General features: G+C 38.0%; 1 protein-coding gene across 2 annotated transcripts in view; it reads left to right on the plus strand.

The window, feature by feature from the left end:
- Window positions 1-22,296, plus strand: part of AHR (aryl hydrocarbon receptor) — an 88,963-nt gene that overhangs the window by 36,200 nt on the left and 30,467 nt on the right. For both annotated transcript variants that reach the window (XM_034760564.1, XM_034760565.1), the window contains exon 3: window positions 19,710-19,825. In XM_034760564.1, the coding sequence (XP_034616455.1) occupies window positions 19,710-19,825 (116 nt within the window). The remainder of the gene's footprint in view (window positions 1-19,709; window positions 19,826-22,296) is intronic.

A 22,296-nucleotide genomic window follows, 5' to 3' on the forward strand; every position in this document is an offset into this window, starting at 1 on the left:
GAAAGGGCTCGTCCCTTCCATGTTCTGATTTGCTCTGCTATATCACCATTGCTGTTGACCTCTAGTTCAGCTCTCCCTCAAGCCACACTTAGATTTTTACAGAACATAAGTCACCATTAGAAAATCTTCATTTGCCAGTACTGTTGTGAGACACTGCGATTGTTTCCTGTTTTAAGCTTAGGGAAAAACTGTAGATGCCAACTGTGCTAAAAGTTGGGAAATGTTGACTTAATTGTGTCTACTGGTGCTTGAGACCAGCCTGAAGTGTTAAGTATGTGATGCACAATGTTCAGTAAGGCTTGGGACTGGGAAACAAGTGTTATTTTGTACCCATGAGTAAGTCAGAGAGGAATTCATAATTCTATAGAGGAAGTAGTATTAGGAGCTATTATCTTTAAAGGTTTCAGGGTAGCAGCCGTGTTTGTCTATATCCTCAAAAAGAACAGGAGTACTTGTGGCACCTTAGAGATCTTTAAAGGGTACATCTACACTGCAAAAAAGAAAGAAACCCCCATGATAGGAAGTCTCTCAGCCTGGGCTGGAGCCTGGGCTCTGAAAACCACCCCCACCTTGCTGGGCTTCAGAGCCCTTGCTCCAGTCCAGGTGGGAATGTCTGCACTGCTATATTTAGCCCATGCCATGAGCCCGAGTCAGTTGACCCAGACTTTGAGACTTGCTGATGGAGGGCCAATTTCTTTCTGAACTCCGGTGTTGAAAAAGGGATTGATATTTTTTTCTTTCATCAAAATCTTAATCTATTTTTTCAAAACTTTAAGAATCTATCCCATTTGGCTTTCTGTTGATATTATTTATTTATTTTTACTATATAGCTATATATCACCTCTTATTTTTTAACTTTGTCCTACAATTATCAGTTTATAGTGTAAAGTTGGAAAACACTGAACTTAGTTTCCCAACCTCATCCACCCCTTATTTAAATGAAAACATGCATGTTGTCAACAAATTGCTGTACTATATTAAAAGAACTCAAAGATCAATTTTCAATTCTCTCCCCCCCCCCCCCCCAAAAAAAAAACCCTAAAAAACAAAACAAAAAACAAGGCACAGCATAATTACAGCTAGGTCAATTTGAAGTGCATCTGCTCTGCAAAAAAAAGAGAGGATCAGAAAAGGCCATTTACAGTCCATCCTTTAAGAAATACTCTTCAGTATTCTCAGAATAGTCCATGTGTATAAATCAAATGTACAGATTAACACACAGCTGAAGACAAATACTGAATAATATTCAGTGTATAACAGACCAGCAAATTCATCAGAGATAAAGACGATTAACTTACAAAATCTACAGTGGCTCTTACCACGTATAAATTAAATGTATTGTTGAAAATTTTGCCTTAGCATTCTTTGGCCCCCCTAGCTTAGCTTTCTACCAACCACTTGAGGCCCAGCTCACTTCTAAAATGGTAATTCTTTCAAACGAAAACGACTTGTGTTCAGGCTTTCCAATGTCTAACAACTTCCTCAGAGGTACAAATGGCAATCATTTCTAGGCACCATGCACAAGCAGATGAAAATTTTCATAGAAAACGCTGTGACAGATTTGTGAGACTATATGGGAATCTTTTTGTAGAGTGGTATAGAATGCATAGTCCTTTAGTCATAACTTAGTGGGTTTCTGTACAATCTGGTGATGTGAAGGTGTGGGTGGCTTCAAGAGGCTCGAGGGTACTGTGTAATGCTATAATCTCACTAATTTATAGAACTTTTTCAAATCCCTATAAAAACACCCCTATTTCAAAAAGATCTGCAAGCCCATGCAAGTCAAATATTTTCTTTGTGATGAGAAGTGAGACTAAAACAAAATCCAAATTAACGACAATGCTTAATCTTCCAGAGTATCTTGCTTTATTTTATGTGTTTGTCCTCCAGGCTGAGGACGTCTCAGGCAGATGCTTTATTTATTTTTGTGTATAGTGTTATGCTAATCAAGTTCCTGGCACTTATTAAACAAGAAAGAACATTTGGTTGGTGGGTCTTGCAGCTAGCTGATTCAGGTGCTATTTAACCAAATATAATATTGCTTAGATTTAGAATGAAAAGTAATATAAATAGTTGGGAATTTGTATGTAGTTTTTATTTATATGGTGAACTTCTAGTGGAGAAATAACATATAATTTTCCCTTTTAGACCTGAGGAATAAAGCCTTCTGGGTTCTTTAGGGTAGATTTATTTAAGTCAAGGCAACTGAAATTGGCAATTTAAATCATGAGTAAAAAACTTAGATTTTAAAGTTTAATCTCTAATTTTAAGATTTGTAAAGAAAACAATCACCTGCTGATTAGCCCCCGAAATTGTTTCTGTTTGGTATACTGAAGCTGTCGGCTGCCTGCCTAAAAGGCTAACAGTGCTATCTACTAACATTTGTTTAAGCAATAAATTCTTAGTAAATAAATTTCTTCCAACTTTTTACAGTCGAAGTTGATGAATGCTAGTTCTGAATTATTAATCATGGATGTACTCATTTAATTTATAGTACATATAAGCTGTATTGTTAAAAGTAAACAAAAAAAACCCTCAGCCCAGCATATTAGAATTTATAGGACAAGCTTTGCAAAGCTTCTCACCTTGGCTTGCCCCTTCCTTTTTTCTTTAAAACATAATTGACTGAACATGGAGGCATTTGCAGATTCAGCATGTAAGCAGATAGCTTAGAGTGCAGGACTTCCACGAGAGGCTCTCCCTTTGGGAAGACTGGATTAAGTAGTCAGAAGTTCCAGTTTCCTTCCTTCCTCTCTCTAGGCTTCCTCCTGTAAGTTCAGCCTTAACTCTCTTGTTCTCTCTCCCCAGTGTATTGGGTTTTTTAGGGTAGTTGCATACAGCACCCAACTTCTGCATGTTGCAGGCTGAGCAGTAAATTGTTAGCCCTGCCTTTGCTGTCTGTAGTTCAGTCAAGAAAGTACCTATCAGGCTCTCCAAGCCCAGCCTTCAGCAAAGTTGCTGCCTTAAGCTGTGATACACCACATGCTTTTCTTTATCTTATACTCTGAATGAATAAAGATACTGATGTTCATATGTCTCTTGTTTTGTTTTTAAATCAGCTATACAAAACAGGATCTTGGGGGGGAGGGGAATGGTAACCATTCATAATTCACTGTTCAGTGCTGCTAACCAAATAAACCAAGAGTACTTAAAACGTCGTATTGTTCGCTATACATATACTTTTGGTATAATTTAAAGTATTTTCAAATATCTATCTTAGGAACTTAGATGGCCCTTGTATCTGAGCACCTCGCAATTTTTAATGCATTGATCTCACAACTCTATGAGAGAGACTGTTTTTATCTTTATTTTACAAGTGGTAAACTGAGTCACAAAGCGGCTTAAATGATTTGCCCAGGGTTACACAGGAAGTCTGTGCTAAAGAAGGAATTCCAAGTCCTAAGCTACTCCCCTAACTACTGGACCATGCTTCCTCTCTATTCTGATAAATATTATTGACCATTTCATAACTGGATTCATATACAAGTATTTCATTTACCTGCTATAATGACACTTGCTCTGGCAACATTTTTTTTAATTGCTTAAAATTGATTACTTAAATATCTAGGCAACGTCTGATTCTTCTATTCCATTGTATAAAACATCAGTTATACTAACGTGGAAATTTGTGGGTTGAACAACAGTATTTCTATTACCTGTTTCCTTTTTTCAAGCGCTTATATATTTGGCCTGCAGTCATGCTATTTTCTGTTTTAATGTTGTCAATCTCTGAAACTAACAATGTCAGGAGAAGTCTGATTTTTGAATAGGAGACCAGCAAGTGACTCAGGCATGTATATGTATATGTACATGCATGCAGTGTTGTTGTAGCTGTGTCTGTCCCAGGATATTAGAGAGACAAGGTAGGTGAAGTAATATCTTTTATTGACGAACTTTTGAGCTTACACAGAACTCTTCTTCAGGTCTGGGAAACTTAGGGTTTGTGTTCACTACCACTTCAGTATAATTTACGTTGTTTGGGGTATGAATAATCCACACCCAAGTGACATAAGTTACACCGACCTAAGTGCTGGTGTAGACAGCGCTATGTTAGCGGGAAAGCTCTCATGGAGGTGGAGTAATTAATCGAAAGAGCTCCCTGTTGGTTTAGTGTCTTCTCCAGATGCACTGATGGAGCTGCATCACTGTAGTGCTTTTAGTGTAGACTAGTCCTCAGTGTCACAGCTAAATACTAAATGGAATATATTGTTTAGCATAAGTAGTTAACCCATTTCAAGATGAAGTGGCCTGATAACACCCTTCCAGTCATAGAGAAGGTGGTGTGTTATCCAGCACTTTACCACCCAGAAAACTCTAGAAACCAGCATTTTGGGGTGGTGGACCCGGGTGGCGCTCACCTTGGGCAGCTCCCTGTGCTGCCCCCGTCCCACCCCGAGTGCTGGTTCCGCAGCTCCCATTGGCTGGGGACCACAGCAAATGGGAGCTTCAGGTGCGGCACCTGCGGGTGGAGGCAGTGCGCAGAGCCGCCTGGCTGTGCCTCCACCTAGGAGGAGCAGGGACACGTTGCCACTTTCAGGGAGCCGCCCAAGGTGAGCGCTGCCCATATTTAGCACCCTGAAACCCCTACCACGCCTCACCTCCTGCCCTGAGCTCTCTCCTAAACCCAAAGTCCCTCCCAGAGCCCACACCCCCAGCCCCCTCCCAAACCCAAGCTACCTCCCTCCATTGGTAAGTATAGCTTTTAGTTAACCAGAATTCTTGACTAACCGGCACCCCTCAATCCCCCAACATGCCAGATAACAGAGCTTTTATTGTATCTGGGTGGGTGGCTTAGTGGGTTATAGATTGCTGTAATAAATCTAGTGTTTATTAGGGCATTTAGTGCACTGGATGAGATACTATCACATGTGATAGTATTTTGGATCCATGGATCTTGAAAGGTGTGTTGATCACTGTAGTGATGGAGATATATCTGCAGGTTTTGCATCTGTTGTTCTGGCAGGTCTGGCACCGCTTTGAGTTGGTGTGTCCTGGTTTGTGGGGAACTTGCTTCTGACGATGAGCTTGGAGAGACTGGGGGGAGGGGAGGGGAAATGTTTGAAAGCCAGAAGAGGGAGCTCAGAAAAAATTTTCAGGATGCGGTCCCCATCGAGAGTGGTTTGTACTTGTTTGATACCCCATATGGATTCCATTGTGGTGTGGCAGGTGACAACTAGGAAGGGGTGTGCAGTCAGAGGGGCTTTTATTTCTGTATTGAAGTAGGTTCTCTCAGGGTATTTGGTTGGCCTGTTCCATGCTGCAATCTACTACTCTAGTGGAGTGTCCTTGTTTGGTGCAGGCAGTTTTGTGTGTGTTGAGGTGTATATCACAGATTTTCTCCTCGGAACATATTATGTGGTATCAGAGGGCCCAGCTGCAGAAAACAGATTTCTGGGTGTGTTTGGAGTGGTTACTGGATCTATGAAGGTAGGTGTGGTGATCCATGGGTTGCTTGTCAGTAGGGTTCGGTTGTTGGAGCTGATGGTCGTATCTAGGAAGAAGATGCTGCTGTGGGAATGTTCCAGAGACTCTTTAATGGATGGGTGGTGGTTTTTGAAGTTGTGTTGGAAGTCTGAGGGTGTTCAAGTTGTTTGTCCAGAGAATGAAAATATTGATATATCTCAGGTATTTCATTGGTTTCATGGAGCATTTGTCCAGAAATTCTTCAGTGTGGCCCATGAAGAGGTTGGCATATTGGGGAGCCATCCTAGTACCCATGTTCCCATGGTTAGGACAAAGCGTGTGTTAAATGTGAAATTGTTATGGGTGAGGATGAAATGGATGTATTTAGGGTGGATATTTGAGGGTTATCCATTGTCTTGTACATATTTGAGACAGGCAGCTATGCTGTCATTGTGAAAGATGTTGGTGTACAGGGAGGTGACCTCCATGGGGGCAAGGATGGTATTCTGAGGGAGCTTGTTAATGTTGTGGAGTTTGTGGAAGAAGTTGGTTATGTCCTGTAGAAAGCTGGCCCTTTGTGTGGTGAATGGGTTTCTAGGAATCTGAATATCGGTAAGAGTACCATGGCCAAATATGATGGGTCTGCCTGGTTTGCCTTGTTTGTGTATTTTGGGAAGCATGTAGAAGGCCTCTGAGTAGCATTCTTTTCAGAGTCAATATTAAACCACTGCTCGGTCATTTGTGGTGATAAAGGTCAGCCTCAGTATTTTACATGTAGGCTAAAACCTATGTTTTGACCATCCGTAGCTATTATGTCTGTGGCCATTTTCATGAAAATAAAGGTGTTATAACCCTGGTGTCTTGAAGTTCTGATTCAGAAATTTACTTTATAATCTGCCTGAATAATTTAACCCGTTCTTTTATTTGAATAAAGTACACTTTCTGTCCTACCTTGTGTGTTGTAACATTTGCAACATTTAATCCAAGAAGTAGTTGTGCTGCATTTGTGAGGGAAGATTATTTTTGTCTTTGAGTTGTGTTAAGAAATTTTCCGCTGTGGGAAAGGGTACCGAGGCAGCTGAAGCATATTAATATGAGAAGTCTGCAGATAGGTTGACAGCCACTGACCTAAGCTATCCAGACTACTGTACCCCTTTCAGGAATCTGATTTGTCTTGATGCCCCCCAAGTTTTACTTCACTTTAAAACTACTTGCTTACAAAATCAAACATAAAAATACAAAAGTGTCACAGCACACACACGATTACTGAAAAATTGCTTATTTCTCATTTTTACCATATCATTATCAAATAAATCAATTGGAATATAAATATCGTACTTACATTCTAGTGTACAGTGGCTATAAAATAGTATAAACATTTCATTGTATGAAATTTTCATTTGTACTGACTTAACTAGTGCTTTTTATTTAGCCTGTTGTAAAACTAGGCAAATATCATCTAGATAAATTGATGTACCCCCAGAAGACCTCTGTATACCCCCCAGTGGCACACATACCCCTGGTTGAGAATCACTGGCTTAGGTTGTTGGAAAGGAGGAGCTTATGCTTCTGGTTTTCCCTCTCTTTCAAAACATACCCTCATGTAGTTATGCACTAGCAGATGTATGTATTCCTGTCATTACAGGAAAACCATTAACATATATTGCCTGCCTGTCACTTCTCTACTCGTCTAATGCTAAGTGTGTTCTTTTGACTGACATCTCAGCTTTTTAATGAAGGTACAGTGTATATTTGAATGCTTTTGGTTTACCTATGTAAATGTCTTAATATGAGAAAAGAAGTGTTTATAATCTTGGTCAGAGGCAATTGTGCGAAAATTTTCCAACATTGTACCTGTTCTTAAGGTTGCATATATTACAGCATCTTATTGCTATGGAAATACATCTTCGAGTAAGCTTTCAATACTAAGATGAAATATAGAATGAGAATTTGAAAAACAGAGTATAGAAGGGAAGACTGGGAAATAAAAGTACCAGTGACCATTGTAAGATAAAGTTGCTTATTAGCTCTCTAAGAGTTCATCAAAACCTTTTAAAAAGGCTTTTCTACTTCTATTAAGGTTTCTTCATTTATTTTACTAAGCCATATCAAGTAGAATACTTAATAACTGTACATAGAATGAAACACAAGAGTTCTTTGAGTTCTGTTTAGTAAATGCATGTTATTACTGGGATTCTTGTGATCTTGAAATGTAATTTCTGGGAAATTGTGGGCTGCCTGTCAGTCTTGGCTTGTGCAATTCAACGGGGCGGGGGGTGGGAGGTTCCTTCTGCCAAGTTCTTGTCTCTTGTCTTCTGATTTATAAACATACATATCCCTCGCATAGACTTGGAAACCAAGTACCAGTGGTTTGAGCTCACAAATGTAAATTTTGAAAGGGCAAGAAACAGACTTCCTTATGACAAAAATAGTTTGTTTTGTGCTAAATTAAGTCTAATATTTTTTTCTTTAGCTGCAATCAAACATTAATTTTACACTTCTTTTGACCCAAGGTTATCTTAAAATTAAACCATTAGTGGTATATGAATCTAAAGCACCACACAAAAGCTAACCATTAGCAGTCAACTTTGATTAAAATGTAAGCAGTTTTAAAATATATTTTTATGCCTAGGTCATAAGTCTGTTCTATTTTGTTGTCATTATGGACAGTGTGCATATAATGAATTAAGTCAAGGAGTAATTTTTGCTGACTTTGAAGTAATTTAAAGACTGCCTACTCCTTTTCCTTATTAATTTAAAATATGTACAAAGACATGTTTTTAAAGTTTAAGCACTAGGGCCCTTGGGGATTTTCTGTAGCTGTACGCTGAGTAATTTTCAAGACAATACTGACAAAATATTAACTATTTTGTTTTGTAAGTCTGTTTCCATCTGCATTCTCTAAAACATTCAACAATTACTAATGAAACCTTAATATTGGCAGTTCTTTATCCTGACTAAACTGAAAATATGCAAAGCACTCTTTATTTTATCAACCAAATATTGCTTTATTTTAGTGTTTGTTTTGGTGACAACCCCTATTGTCAAGATTGCAAAATAGTTTCCATTGAAACCCTCTGTGTTCATACACTTTTAAAATATCTGAATCATTCGCTTTTAGAGCTGAAATTTTCCTTATTTGTTCTTTGAGTTTGATTTTTTTTTTTTTTTTTTTTTTGGCAAAGTTTGAACAAATTCTCTTTAGCAATTTTTACTATGGAAGGGTGACAAAATACATTTTTCCCATTTTCAAAGAGAAAATTTTGTTTTGTTTTTCTCAGAGTATGTGCTCATAACGGGCTATACTTTATTATAATAAAAATAATAAGGCATGGGCACTGAGGAGTATGTGCTTTACTCAGTTTTAGAAGAGGCTTTTGAAAAAATGTTATGGGTGAATGAAAATGCAGGACTGCACATGTATAGCAGAGATTTCAGTTTAATTGCAGCAGCTGAGAAGCTATGCTGCTGATTGAGAGGGGAATTAGTTGGAACTGTATACCTATGTACACTAGAATTTTTCTTGAATTCTGTAAGTGCATGCTCAGTGATACACCCTTTTTTCCCCCAAAGTGCATTTCTAGAGCTTTCTCCATTTGGATCAGTAAAAAGCCAGATAACTTTCTGAAAGTGTCTAGCACATTGTGGATGATTCCAGAAATAAATAAATAATGATGTCCTGCTTTGCCCAGCTATGACACCCAATAAGAGACTCGGACCGTCATGGTCTTTCTTTGATTTAGACTAGCTGAAAGCAAGTCCACGAGCCTCTATGCCATGCCACAAGACTCTTGCAGGACACAGTGTTTGTTTTTCCAGCCCACTAACACTGTTGGGCTCCGATTCTATTTCCCTCCCATCAGATCACAGCCTGTGTAGCTTTGACTGACCACTTACTGGCCAATGACACAATTTCAAGAGGAAGATCTCTACTATCCATCTCCCACCAATCCTTATTTTTAAAACGATGCCTCCTTATATAGTCCATTCCCAGACCAGGCAGGAGCAGGTACAGAATCAAAAAGTTATGCCCTAGATGGCTCACTGATTGCTTTCATTACTGATTCCTTTACCTTTAATTGGAAACCATTATGACAATATTAAAACATGGCTGCTCCTACTGAGAAGTTTTCATTGCAATATTCAATGAGTGTAAGTTTTAAACAAACAAATGGAAAATAGTGTGTTGTACTCCACTTTAAGGTTGAGTCAATAATCAGGGTGGATTTGATTTATATCATTATTTAAATCACTAGTCAGGAAGACTCGATTTAGTCATGGATTTCTACATAGAAGTGCATTTTTGTTGGTTGTTCTAACCTTAATACATATTCTTCACAACTCAGATAGATGTAGGTTTCATTTTTAGAAGGTACACTCTATACATTTTAAGTGATTTATTTTGAAAACTTTTCTGATTACTTTTACGGCTATATCAGAAAATGAATGGTTATTTCATTTACCAAAGATAATTGAAGCAGATATTTATGAAGTCATTGGGAGGTGAACGATCTCCAATTCAACAGGTTAATCATTAATATTTGGAGGATTTTTTAGCCATGCTGTATTTGGAGAACATCACCAGACAGACATTTAAATTGTTTTATTTAACTACAACAATGCTATGTATTCCGGATTTTTTTTCTTCAACAGCAAACATATAATATTTTAACAAAACAAGCATATGAATTTTTTAATTTAGTTAAACATTCAAGTTTTTTAAAATCAGGTTTGTTTTTGTTAAAACTGTTTAAAATAGTTAAATGAAATATTAAAAAAACCCAACAAATTTAAATCGACTGTCAGCCAAGTCAACATGAGAAACTTAAAATATTGGCTTCTGCAGCTAACTCAGTCATCTTCACCTTCATTTTCCTGTTGGTTCATAATCTGGAAAAGAAAGCCAAGCCTTCCTGCTTTTTCAGGTCCCAAACCATTTCTCAATTTGGAATGAATTAGTCCAAAGGAAGATAAAATTCTTTCTACGTCGGCAGAAGAAGCTACTGCTGTTAAAAGTGAGATGATCACTTCAACAGTCTCTGAATCCAAGTGCTTAAGTGACTTCAAACCAGTTCACTGATCTGACTTTCTTTAAAACATCATCAGCAAACAAGTATTTCTTGAATGGGTCTTATTCCCAAACTGGGTCTCTCTTACGACCTGCTGCTATTATAGGTTTTCCCTTCTAGTGAGATAATGGTATGGTAGATATCAAATCAATGAAGGAAAGACCTCAAGACTTCTGGAATATGCTGCCCAAACAGTTTCACTTTTGTTTCTACTTCCTGTCCCTCCCTTCTCGCATTTATCACCACACTTCTTCTCCTTGTCCAGTTCTATTCCGCCCCCAACAATCTTCTGTTCATTGAACTTTTTGAAACTTTGCACTTTTAGAGAGAGGCAAGAGATTGACTCTGTACACAGATTTGCAGAGACAATAGGGTTGAGGTCTGTAATTTCTCACCTCTACATATTTATTTATTTATTTTATTTAAAAACATTTTTGCTGTTAACAAGCATATTATCTCTGGAGACACAAATCCATAGTTTGAGAACTGCAAAACTAAGCATCTCTGATGGTATCATCTAGGCTGAGCACTGAGTCCCATAGAGTAGATAGAAAGATTATCCTAAATAATCTATACAAAAGCCCCTGAAGCCCCATAAGATTGGGTCCTTAATCCATGAACTATTGGAACTCATTTACAAAACTTTTCTTAAAAATTACATGAATATATTGTCTCATACTATAGAATTAGAATTTATAATCCCTATTACATTGTAGCTCAAAGATCTCTCATCATGGATCTTAATTAAAACTATCTTTAGATAAGTTTTTTTCCTCAAAAAGCATTTTATCAAAAAAATCCGATTTAAATCAAAAACATCCAATTTAAATAAACAAAATCTGATTTTTATCCACCCTGCAAATAATATAGCTGCTGTGGATTCAGGTGCCAATGGGTTTGGCCCTGTTGTTTGCATGAAGAGGGGATACAGTTAACTCCCTCTCCCATTTCTTTCCTTGGTCATCTTTAGAAAGTACTGATCCATTTATTCATGCCTCTTCCAAAGTTCTATAAAATTGTATTCCCTCAGCTCCCTTCACCATATCAGAGTAATTATTTATCAGTTATTCTTTTGATTTGCATTTAAAAGAATCTATCCATTATTTTAGGTGTTTTCACAATAATAAATACAATATATAATTAAACTGTAAAAATATAATGGACTGTTCACAATTTACTATATTTTTCTGTGCTTCAGTATAAAGCATAATATCCCCACATCTTATTAGCCCAGCTTCCTTAACTTCCTCAAATGCCTAACAAAATGGTTTGTAAAAATTAATACAAAATTACAAATAAATAAAAGAAGAAAACAAAATGGGTGGTGTGCACTAGAAGGTGTGGGCATCTCTAGTGGTAATGGACTGGAAGAAGTGGAGGCATAGAAATCAGGGTAATCACCTGTTTAGGTTTCATATTCTGATTTTTCCAATCTATACTAAAATTAGGATTGTCACCCAGCGAAGGGCATTGGTATTGCTGAAACAAAGAACAGAGTGCATATTGGCAGCGGTCATATTGACAAAATGGATGATATAGCTACAGAAATTAGAAGAAAAATTATAAATCTAGCCACTCATCGTTTCTGTGAACAAAATGTCATTTGTTGCAATAGAAGGCCAAGTGAACGTAAGGTGGGAAAATCTTCCTTTTATCTTCAATTTTTACAGTTCTTCAAGGTAGACAGAAGTACAACTTTTGGTAACATTTCTGCTAGTAACCTGAAGGTCAGATACTTGGATGAAGCATTCACATACAAGTTCAAATGATAGTCATGGGAAAACTTTCTTTCCTACTTCTCCCAAACTTAACAAGGAATGCATGTAGTTGAGATTTGTAAACTACAGTTGATTGCTACCTAAACATACCACACTGCGTGTGTAGCTTTGCCTTTCTTTAGTAGCAACTAGTGCAGGAACACACACGCAGCTTATGGAGAAGGATGGCAATCATATTTGTTGCCTTTTAGTTGCCAGTTTCTTTCCTTGGTCATCTTTAGAAAGTACTGATCAATTTATTCATGCCGCTTCTTTTTTCTGTTAGTTTTAAAAAAATAAAAGCTCATGCATGCTAGGATGTTGCATGTAAAAGCCTACTTAGTTATAGTTTGGTATAACATTAAGCTTACAAAGTTAATCATTCAAAAGGTACAAAATGCAAAAAAGGAAAAGATGCATGTAGAACAGGAGTGGCCAAACTTTTTGGCTTGAGGGCCACATCAGGGTATGGAAATCGTATGGCGGGTCATGAATGCTCACAAAATTGGGGGTAGGAGTGCGGGGGAGGGGAGGTGTGAGGACTCTGGCTGGGGGTGTGGGCGCTGGGGTGGGGCCAGAAAAGAGGAATTTTCAGGGTACGGGAGGGGGCTCCGGGTTGAGGTGCGGGGTGGGGCTGCTTGCAGGCTCTGGGGTGGGGCTGGGGATGAGCGGCTTGGCGTACAACGGGGGCTCGGGCTGGGATCAAGGGGGAATCAGGGCTGTGGCAGGGGTGCAGGGGTGCAGGCTCTGGGCAGCGCTTACCGCAAGCAGCTCCTGGAAGCATGTCCCCCCTCCGGCTCTGAGGCGTGGCCAGGCGGCTCTGCGCGCTGACCCATCCGCAGGTGCCAGCCCTGCAGCTCCCATTGGCCGGGAACCACGGCCAATAGGAGCTGCGGGGTGGCCATGCCTCCACGTGCTACATAGGAGCCAGAGTGGGGTCATGCTGGCTGCTTCTTGGGCGCTGCGTGGAGCGGGGCAAGCCCCCGCCCCCTCTCCCCGGCGGGAGCTAAGGGCCAGATTAAATGGTCTGACGGGCCAGATGTGGGCTGTCGTTTGCCCACCCTTGATATTGTATTCTGGCTCCATGGGGAAGTTACAGTGGTTTCCTGCAGAAACTAAAAGCACATTTTTGGGTGGATGGGGGAGTAATTAATGCAAATCCCTAGGCAAGTAACAAGTCTGGAGAAGCTCATGCCTGAGGGAAGGGAAAATTGCATATACTAGTTTGACCTGGTTAAAGAGAGCTAGAAAACAAAGAACTGAACACTGTATAAAGTAACCATAGATAAACTTTTTTCTATCATCTGCACATTTAATATTAATAACAATAAATACCTACCTCTTCTGTATTAACTAATGAAAACAATTTTAAAATGTTCATTGTGGATTTTTAATTGGATTGTAATTTCCGTACAAATAGTTTGTCACAAATTACAAAAGAAAATTTAAGACTAATTTTCTAGACTAATACAAAAAGTAAAAAATTAATCTGAATATATATTTTTGCTTAAGTAAATGTGTATTGATACAGTATATCTTTCTGGTTAGCAAAATGTACCACATTTAGTGTATATGTAGTTGCAGATCAATGTGTTTTTAACGGGTACCAACCAATGATGATCAACCTTTCTTTAGGAAAAATAACTAAAAAGTACAAATGTAAAACAAGATTCAAATCATGGATTTAAATCAATATTTTCCGCTTGCTGATTTAATAATGATTTAAATCACTTTGATTTAAATCAAGTCAGCCTTGTACTTAATGTTAAATCAATTTTTAGTAATTCTTTACTGGAACACCTTGAAAAGATCAGTTTAAATTAAAAAAATCTTCAGTTGGCATAAACTGTTTAAAGTATGTTAATGATTTAGGCAGTTGTTTAATATTAACTCTGTGTTCCAAATAGTGTCTTCCTTTAGGTCTTTTGAAATAAGTCTGGTTTTGATTGATTAACTTTATTTTGGGAGTTTGGTGGTAGTTACTCAAGCAACTATGAACCTCCCCCTCTTCAGAGCATTTTAAAAAATAATCGTTAGTTGAACTGGTGACGCTATTGAAAGGGTTATGAAACAGACTAAACTGGCTCTAACTATAACTTTGACCTTTTTGACCAAATTGTGGGAGTTGTGCCAACATTTGATAATAAGCAGTTCTGGGAAGTTCTTTAATATTGAATTCCAGGGCTGCATGAGTGATGCACTAAAGATCTACTTGTGATTGATGTAATACTTTCCTAATACATTTTTAGGCTTGAATAGATTATTTATCTAATAGTAAAACTGCATAGACCCTGACTTAAGCGGAAACTTCTAAATGACTTTTTAAAATGCTCAATTAGGAGTTAGCAACTTAAGACTCTTCTTCCCACCTCAATGCAAGTAGTCAGCCTGCCTCTGCAAACACTCCCTCCTAGTTGCATCTTCATCTGTAAGAAGAAAAAGCTCAACTCACAGAAGGGGTTTCATATGATTGTCATTCAGCTTTTCAGCCAGTGGTTGCAGGATCAATCTGCATTCACAAAGCTTTTCTGGCTTTGGAAGAGTTTGAGATCAGAGGTCTGTTTAATCCTGACTTCAGTAGACTGAAGGCCTCTGTTTTCTTCAGCCACTCAACACATACAATTCTCTTATTCCTAGAGGTTATTTCTGGTGTCTTGCAAGAACATATCTATCTTCAAATTGAGTATTTAGCCTCAAATTTAGGACTAGCCTGAAACAAAAAATGGCTTGTCTGAGCTACTGCAAAGGTGATGAGATCTGTCCAAGAGGTATTTATTCTCAATTTTTTTTTTCAGAAGGGGAAATTGAGACAGATCCAGAAACATATCAGATGCATGAGAGTCAGGGGCTGAGGTGCTGGGCTTATAACTTAAGATTCATTTTCATCCAGTCCATCAAACCAAGCTGCTTCTCTGGTTTCATGGATCTTCTCCCCATAAGTGTGGGCAAAATAAGCAATATCCTGTTTTACTAACAAAAAAGCCTTGTGGTCATTCTTCCAAGGAGGAGTATGTCTTCATATTGTTACTTCCGATTAAAAGTACAGGGCAGAAAATGTTTAAGGTGGTATGTCCATCGTTGAATTTTGCCGTAGTACAACACGATACAGCACGTATTCAGTGAACATTACAGTGTAATAGTACTGTGTGTATCCATAGTATTTTCCATCCAAGGCCTTCAAAATGCTTTGCAAATATTAATAAATTTTCTCACGCCCTCTGTGATGTAAGTTAATATTCTAGGTGTATTGTAAAGCCTTCATTCTGGTGATTTGTGGCACAAGCATTGTTTAAAGAAAAAGTGTGTGTGTGTGTGTGTGTGTAAGCCTTTGAGGAAGTTATCTGAAGGACTGAAGAAACCTAGCAGCTTCAAATGTTGCCTTGAATGTGCTTGTAACATGTTCCTCGATTGTCTTTTTTCCCATTGCATAGACTTTGACTAATCTAGCTGCAACATTTTCAAAGCAAAAGGTGAAAGCAAAATCAGAGGTCTGATCAGAAGGAGACACATCTCAGCATTGCTAGACTCTCGTCCAAATTGGTGTGAGGGATCTGACTCCACACACAGAATGGGGGAGGTCTTCACCATCACAGAAGCTTGGACTGCCTTTAAATCTTGCTAGTTTTCAAACCTTCTGTGACAGATGTAGAGTTGCTTTGTAATCACTTAGGAATAGGGCTCTGCTTGTCTGACAGTGGTAAGGGGTTTATGGTAGGACTACAAGGAGTTTATTCAAGCAGGGATTGGCTGCATGTCAGCATGAACAAGGGCAATATCTTCAGAGTGCCACCCATTTATTTATGCACTTGAAGGACAATAATATACTCATTTGATTTGATATCTGACTTCTAACCTCTTGTTGAGCTCACTGGGCCAATTTGTTAAGGGGGAGAATCACCGTTTGTAATCATAGGAGCATCAAAAGCCTGAGAAGCAAGATAAAGGGCTTCTGGTGGGGACACAAGACGTTGTCAAGGGAGGAAGAGAATGGTTGTTGGGGGTTGCTCTAGGAGCCAGGGAGCTGAAGGAAAGAGGGATGCCCTAGGGTCTGCAAGGGATGGGAAGCCACTGGGAAAATAGGGCTTTTATTGTTTTTTAAATACTTTTTCTCTTGTGCTTTGCTGTGTTCCTACTGTTAAGATTAAATAATAACTTGCTTTATGAAAGCTTTCAGGTCACTGTATTAACCGTTGGCCACACCTCCCAAAGGGAAGACTTGCAGGTATTGAATCCATTTGGGCCTGGTGAGTTATCAGGATTGGAACACAGAGCTCTGTAGTCTGGGGACCCAGTCTATAAATGGGAGACTCGTGGGTTCCACGCTGAGATAAGTCAGCTCACAGGGCCTAAAACTTGAGGACAGGTACTCAGAAATCAGAGAGGAGTCAAAAGTGCAACTGCTCTTTAATTGTGATAGCCCCCATACATGCCTCTCTATTCTGCATCATAACCAGTGGGTTACAGTTCTGATAGCTGAGGCTACAGCTTATGCAATGTTTTTCTCCGTGGTGTCTGACTTTTGATTTTGTAAGATTCTTGTATCTCAAGCGGTACAAGAATATACCAGGAAGCAAGGCTTCTCAAAGTGGAAATTCCATTATGAAAATAAAGAGCTACCTAGTCTCCATGTATATTTAAATACTTGTCAGTTCATTTTTCCATCAGTACTTCTAGCTATGCAAACATCTGATTTTAAAACTAATTTGCCATTTAAGTCAGCATCTACCTACAACACAGTTTTATCTAACTTAAACTCAATTTCCCGCATATACTTAGAATTAAAGATATGAGGTTATGGTTGCTAAACGTTGGCATTTTAATTGCTTCTCCGATAAAGTGTCTGTATTTAACTTGCTGTCTTCTGTAGACGTAGTACAAAACGGAATCAAGTTAATATCTTTTACATTTGCTGATATGAGTGTGAACAGATCATGTTTCACACTTAAGACAAATGCACACAAAACCATAAAGCTGTTGTGTTTTAGAAAAGCCATAAAAGGGCACTACCTCATTCTGCTACATCTAGGGTTTAGTGTTTACTGCATTGGAAAATTCCTGGCAATGGTAGGGTGATTATTACTGGATGATAAATCCAGGATTAAGTGACAACCAGTGAAGTTTGAGATTATAAATAGGACATATTTTCTATATTTCTATATTTTCTTATATAAAAAGAATCCTGCATGCAAATATTATAAATTGTATTTATCCACTTGCATAGCTTATGTTTACAATTTTTAGCTTTATATGAAAGTAGAAAAGTGCTTAGCCTGAAGCCCAATTGTTAAAAAGAAAACTTGGATTATTTATTTTGTGCTATTCGTAAAGTTGTTGAAGATTTTCATTAAAAATAAATTACAGAGAAGCACATTAATTGTCCCCTTGTTTGTTCCATTTTTTAATATATAAACATTAGTGCATAATTTATTTTTTTTCTGTTTTTTCTTTTAAATCCACGTAAGAATTATCAGGTTTATTTCTTTTTGCTGGAAGATTGGAGTTGGATGGTCAAATCACAATAAGATGAAACACAAACTACAGTCTGTCATTTAATGATTTGGAGGTTATAGGGCCAGAAGGGATGATTGTGGTCACCTACTCTGATCTCCTGTGTAATACAGGCCATAGGCCTTCCCTGAATTAATTCCTGTTTGAACTAGACTATGTCTTATAGCAAAACATCCAGTCTTGATTTAAAAATTTCCAATGATGGAGAATCCACCATTACCCTTCATAGATTGCTGCAGTAGTTGGTTACTATCAGTTACAAATTTGCACCTTATTTCAAGTCTGAATTTGTCTAGCTGTAACTTCCAGCTAGTCAGAATTGATGTTCACAGTGATTCCTTTGGCCTTGGAATCAATGAATCTAGATCTTATTATACCTCAGTATGCTATTCTCCTCATTACTATTTATATTTATAGACTGATCACGTCTATAAATACTGATCAGGTATTTATAGACTGATCAAGTCACCCCTTGATATTCTTTTGATAAGATTAGTATAGTGAGCTCCTTGAGTCTATCACTATAAAGCAGTTTTTCCAGTCCTTGTATCATTTCTCTTGAACCCTCTTCCTGCAGACTTGGGAAGTCAACAGTGCATTTGGAAGGTTAGCTTCATGAATGCGAAAGCTAGAAATGTATACCCTGGCCCACAGATCTTAATTAAACATGGAATTCCACTCTCTCCGCAGGGTGAATGACACCTACTATTATGAACTCAGGGAATAAATTGCAGATGTATAACCTCAATAATACCAGCAGATATAATTTCCACATGATCATCCATCTGTTATTCCCAGCCTACCAATCTCTCTTCTGTCTTATCCGAATAGAGACTCAGGCAGCTGGCTCTCATTTATGCCATGATGTCCCCCAGGACTGAGGTCCTAGTTCAGCAAAACACTTAAGCATGTGCTTACCTATAAACACATGCTTAAGTGAAAATGTAATCAGTGCATCCTCAATAATTGATTTTTTTTCCCTCTCCCACACTAACGACCCCCATATGCATGTTGGACAAGAGGGGTGACATGATGGAAATTTGACACAGCCAACATGAGATTGCCTTCAGGGTATGATACTGAAGTGGATGAGAATAGTGAACACTAATATTTTTGCAGCAGTAGTTCCACTGAAATCAGTTGGACTTATGACATGAGTGATAACTGCAGGATTCATCCATTAACTTGCGGTCAAGTGTTCGCCTAGTAGGTCAAATGATTAAAAATGAATTTTGTGGAACAAGGGCTTCTCATTTTACAAAAGTGTTTGTTGCTTTACATTGATGAAACCATGTAATAATGTTCTTTGCGTTTAACATAAATGTAGTAGTATTGCTGAAATCTCCTGGACTCCGCTTAGGAAAGTGTTGTTGATTTTACAGCAAAAACAGTTCCTAACTAGCTAAATGAATTTTCTTAAATTCATTTATACTTTGAAAGAATAACGATGGAAACTTTAAGCCAGATAGGTGACTTTGGGCGGGAATTAAAATCAATGATTATACCAATTTAAAATGAAAGTGCCTTCTTACCTTACGCATAGCAAAATGTTTGATTTCTCCTATAATAGTATGTTAAATGAAAACGGCCACATATTGCAAAGATACATATTGTATAGGAAGTGAAAAATAAATCTCTTAAATATAATAATGAATAAATAACACGACAATGGGAAGCTGCCATTGTGATAACTAGATTTTGAGTTATTTAAAAAAGTCCCATTGACATGCAGCACAGTGTTTCTGCTCCATAAATACCATTTACAAAAAACCCCAAATCTATGTAGCTTTTCATATTATTACACTTTGTGCCTTTGAGAGGATAGAAACGAACACCAAGAATATTAAAATGTAAGAACCTTTCATTGTGTTTTTTGTTTGTTTGTTTTCTTTGAACTACAGTTTAGCACTTTCATGGCTTACTAGTAAGACCTTCAAAGAAAAACTGATTTTTATTTTTTTTGTTTCCATAGTTGCATTAAAATCTTCCAACTGTACCAGACCTGAGATAAATGGCATTCAGGACAGCTGCAGAATAACGAAGCCTGGAGAAGGCATACATCTACTAGAAGGAGAACTTTTATTACAGGTATGGTTTACAGTAGATATAATAATTGCTGAAGAAAGGTCTTTTGTTACCTTTAATAAGCCAGCAGTTAACTGATGGGGTTTAGGAAGAAACTTCTTATAGTCAAATTACTATGTAATTGTCCATTATGGGGTTTCTTGAACCTTCCCTCTGAGTTATCTGGTACTAGCTAATTTAAGAGACAGGCTAGTGGACTGGATGAACCACAAATCTGTTCCAGCATAGCAGTTGCTATTTTCCAGCTATCGGGCAATAGTCTTCCAATTCTTTCTTACTCCTTAATCTCTAATCTCTAATTTAAAACAAACAAAAATACCCCCCACCAACAAGTACACAAAACCATGCCTTGTATTGATGAGGGTTAAAATGCTAGCCGTCTGTAACCCAGCTTGGAGGCTATTAACTTGGGAATTTATTTAAACATTACATTACTTTTTAAAAAGCACATTGTAGAGCACTTTTTTCTATTTTTGATACCTTCATACTCAAGATGTTTGAATTTATTTTGGGTTCAAACTATTTTGCATGCCATGTTTTATGAATAAGAAAAGCTATTGTGTTCTAAGTGCCATTTTAATTTTTTTTATTTGTATTTCTATTGTAAATTCAATTGTTACTGAAATTATTTGGCTTATAATAAAATGAACAGGGAGAAAATATAGTAGGTGTCTTTGAAAAACTATCTGGACTGCAGAAAGTTAAGAATGGAAACTTTCTATATCAATTCTTAAGATATTCAGAACCACAGAATATCACAGTGATCCAAAACTCTGCTCACATTTTTGTTGGGTAACTAATGCAACTAAACTGATCAGTGTAAAAAACAAAACAGAAAAGTTCTAACTGATCAAGGACCTATTTAAAGGTTGATGTGGACCTATTTAAAGATGCATGGTTGAGAATATGTGAATAATAGCTTAAGATACCACTGCTAGTTATTGAATACAATATACGGCAGGGCTTTAATTGTACCTTTAAGGAACTGGCCCACATAGGGAATAATCATAGAATCATAGGACTGAAAGGGTCCTTGAAAGGTCATCTAGTCTAGTCCTCTGTACTCATGGCTGGACTAAGTATTATCTAGACCATTCCTGACAGGTGTTTTTCTAACCTGCTCTTAAAAAAATCCAATGCTGGAGATTCCACAACCTCCCTAGGAGACTGTCCCTCAAATTTAGAGGAATGAGGGACTCTAAGTAATTTGGTGTAATGAGACTAAGTTCTAGACACGAAAAAGAGTTAATGGAGAATTCAGAAAAGACACCGTGGGTGAGATTCCATGCTGTGCCTCTGCGGGTACGTCTGCAGTGCAATAAAACCCCATGGCTGGCCCGGATCAGCTAACTTAGGCTCATGGGGTCCCAGAGCTCAGGCTTCAGCCTGAGCCCCAGTCAGCTCACAGCTAAAAGCTACCTTTAGGCCTCCCAAATTCTGGGCTGATCTAGGGGCTGAACTGGCAGACAGTGTAACTTATAACCCTGGTGGGTTTGTTTAACTATGGTAGCCTGTCCCTGGCTTTCTATGGGCAGCTGTGCTGCCAAGGATCTATGAAACATTATGCACTGTGGGTCCACCTCTCCCATCCCCAGCACACTCCACCAAGTTGAAGTTTCACCTGCAGAATGCCTCCTACACTACAATTTGCAAAGTAGACCTCAGAAGACCGCCTTCAGCTCTCTTCCTCAGTTCTATTGCAAGGGGATCTTGTTCCCAGGCTAAAAATGTGAGTGAGAAAGTAAGGAACAAACATAAGAAATGAGGGGAGAGGGCAAATAATACATTAAAGATGCTGTAATGCAAAATCTTCCCTTATTTGTTAATTCTAAAGGCAGAAATTGGCCAGTTGGGAAATGTTAGTTTTCCAAGGATTTTACTAATATAGAAATCAGCAGGCCCATATGATACACACCGTTGGATATTACGGAATTAGATAACAAAGGTAGTGAACCATTGACACTTACTGAAAATTCACGTATGACTGATGTTACCAGAGGATTGCAGAAGACGCCATCATGAAACTGGTAAATGAAAATGTCCCCAGTAAAATAATGGGACAAACGTTGTCCTTCTATATAGAACATTATGGAACCATGAACAGAAAGCAGCATAGCTATATAAAGAACGGATCTGACCAGAAATAGCATTTGCTTTTGTTAAGGAGAAATGCAAAATTATTTCTTGAAGGGAATGCGATACATTTAATTCAAGAGAATACTGCTGAATAAAGGTTAGAAAAAGAACTGCTACAATTCTCTGTTAAAAAAGAACCAAAAGATCAAACATAGCTCTTATAGAAAGAACTGTTTGTTTTACCTGGGACTTCTTCCCAAATTCTTTGAACAACTGGATTAATACTAGAAGGAATGGGGAAAGGGCTGGAAGAATGTCTTTCTTTGGAAATGCATATGAAACTTTTAGCGCTACAATTTCATCAGTTTTGGAACAACTGTATTCCAAGAGTCTAGGAA

Source organism: Trachemys scripta, chromosome 2 (genome assembly GCF_013100865.1).
Source record: "Trachemys scripta elegans isolate TJP31775 chromosome 2, CAS_Tse_1.0, whole genome shotgun sequence".
In the NCBI taxonomy this organism is placed as follows: Eukaryota; Metazoa; Chordata; order Testudines; family Emydidae; genus Trachemys; species Trachemys scripta.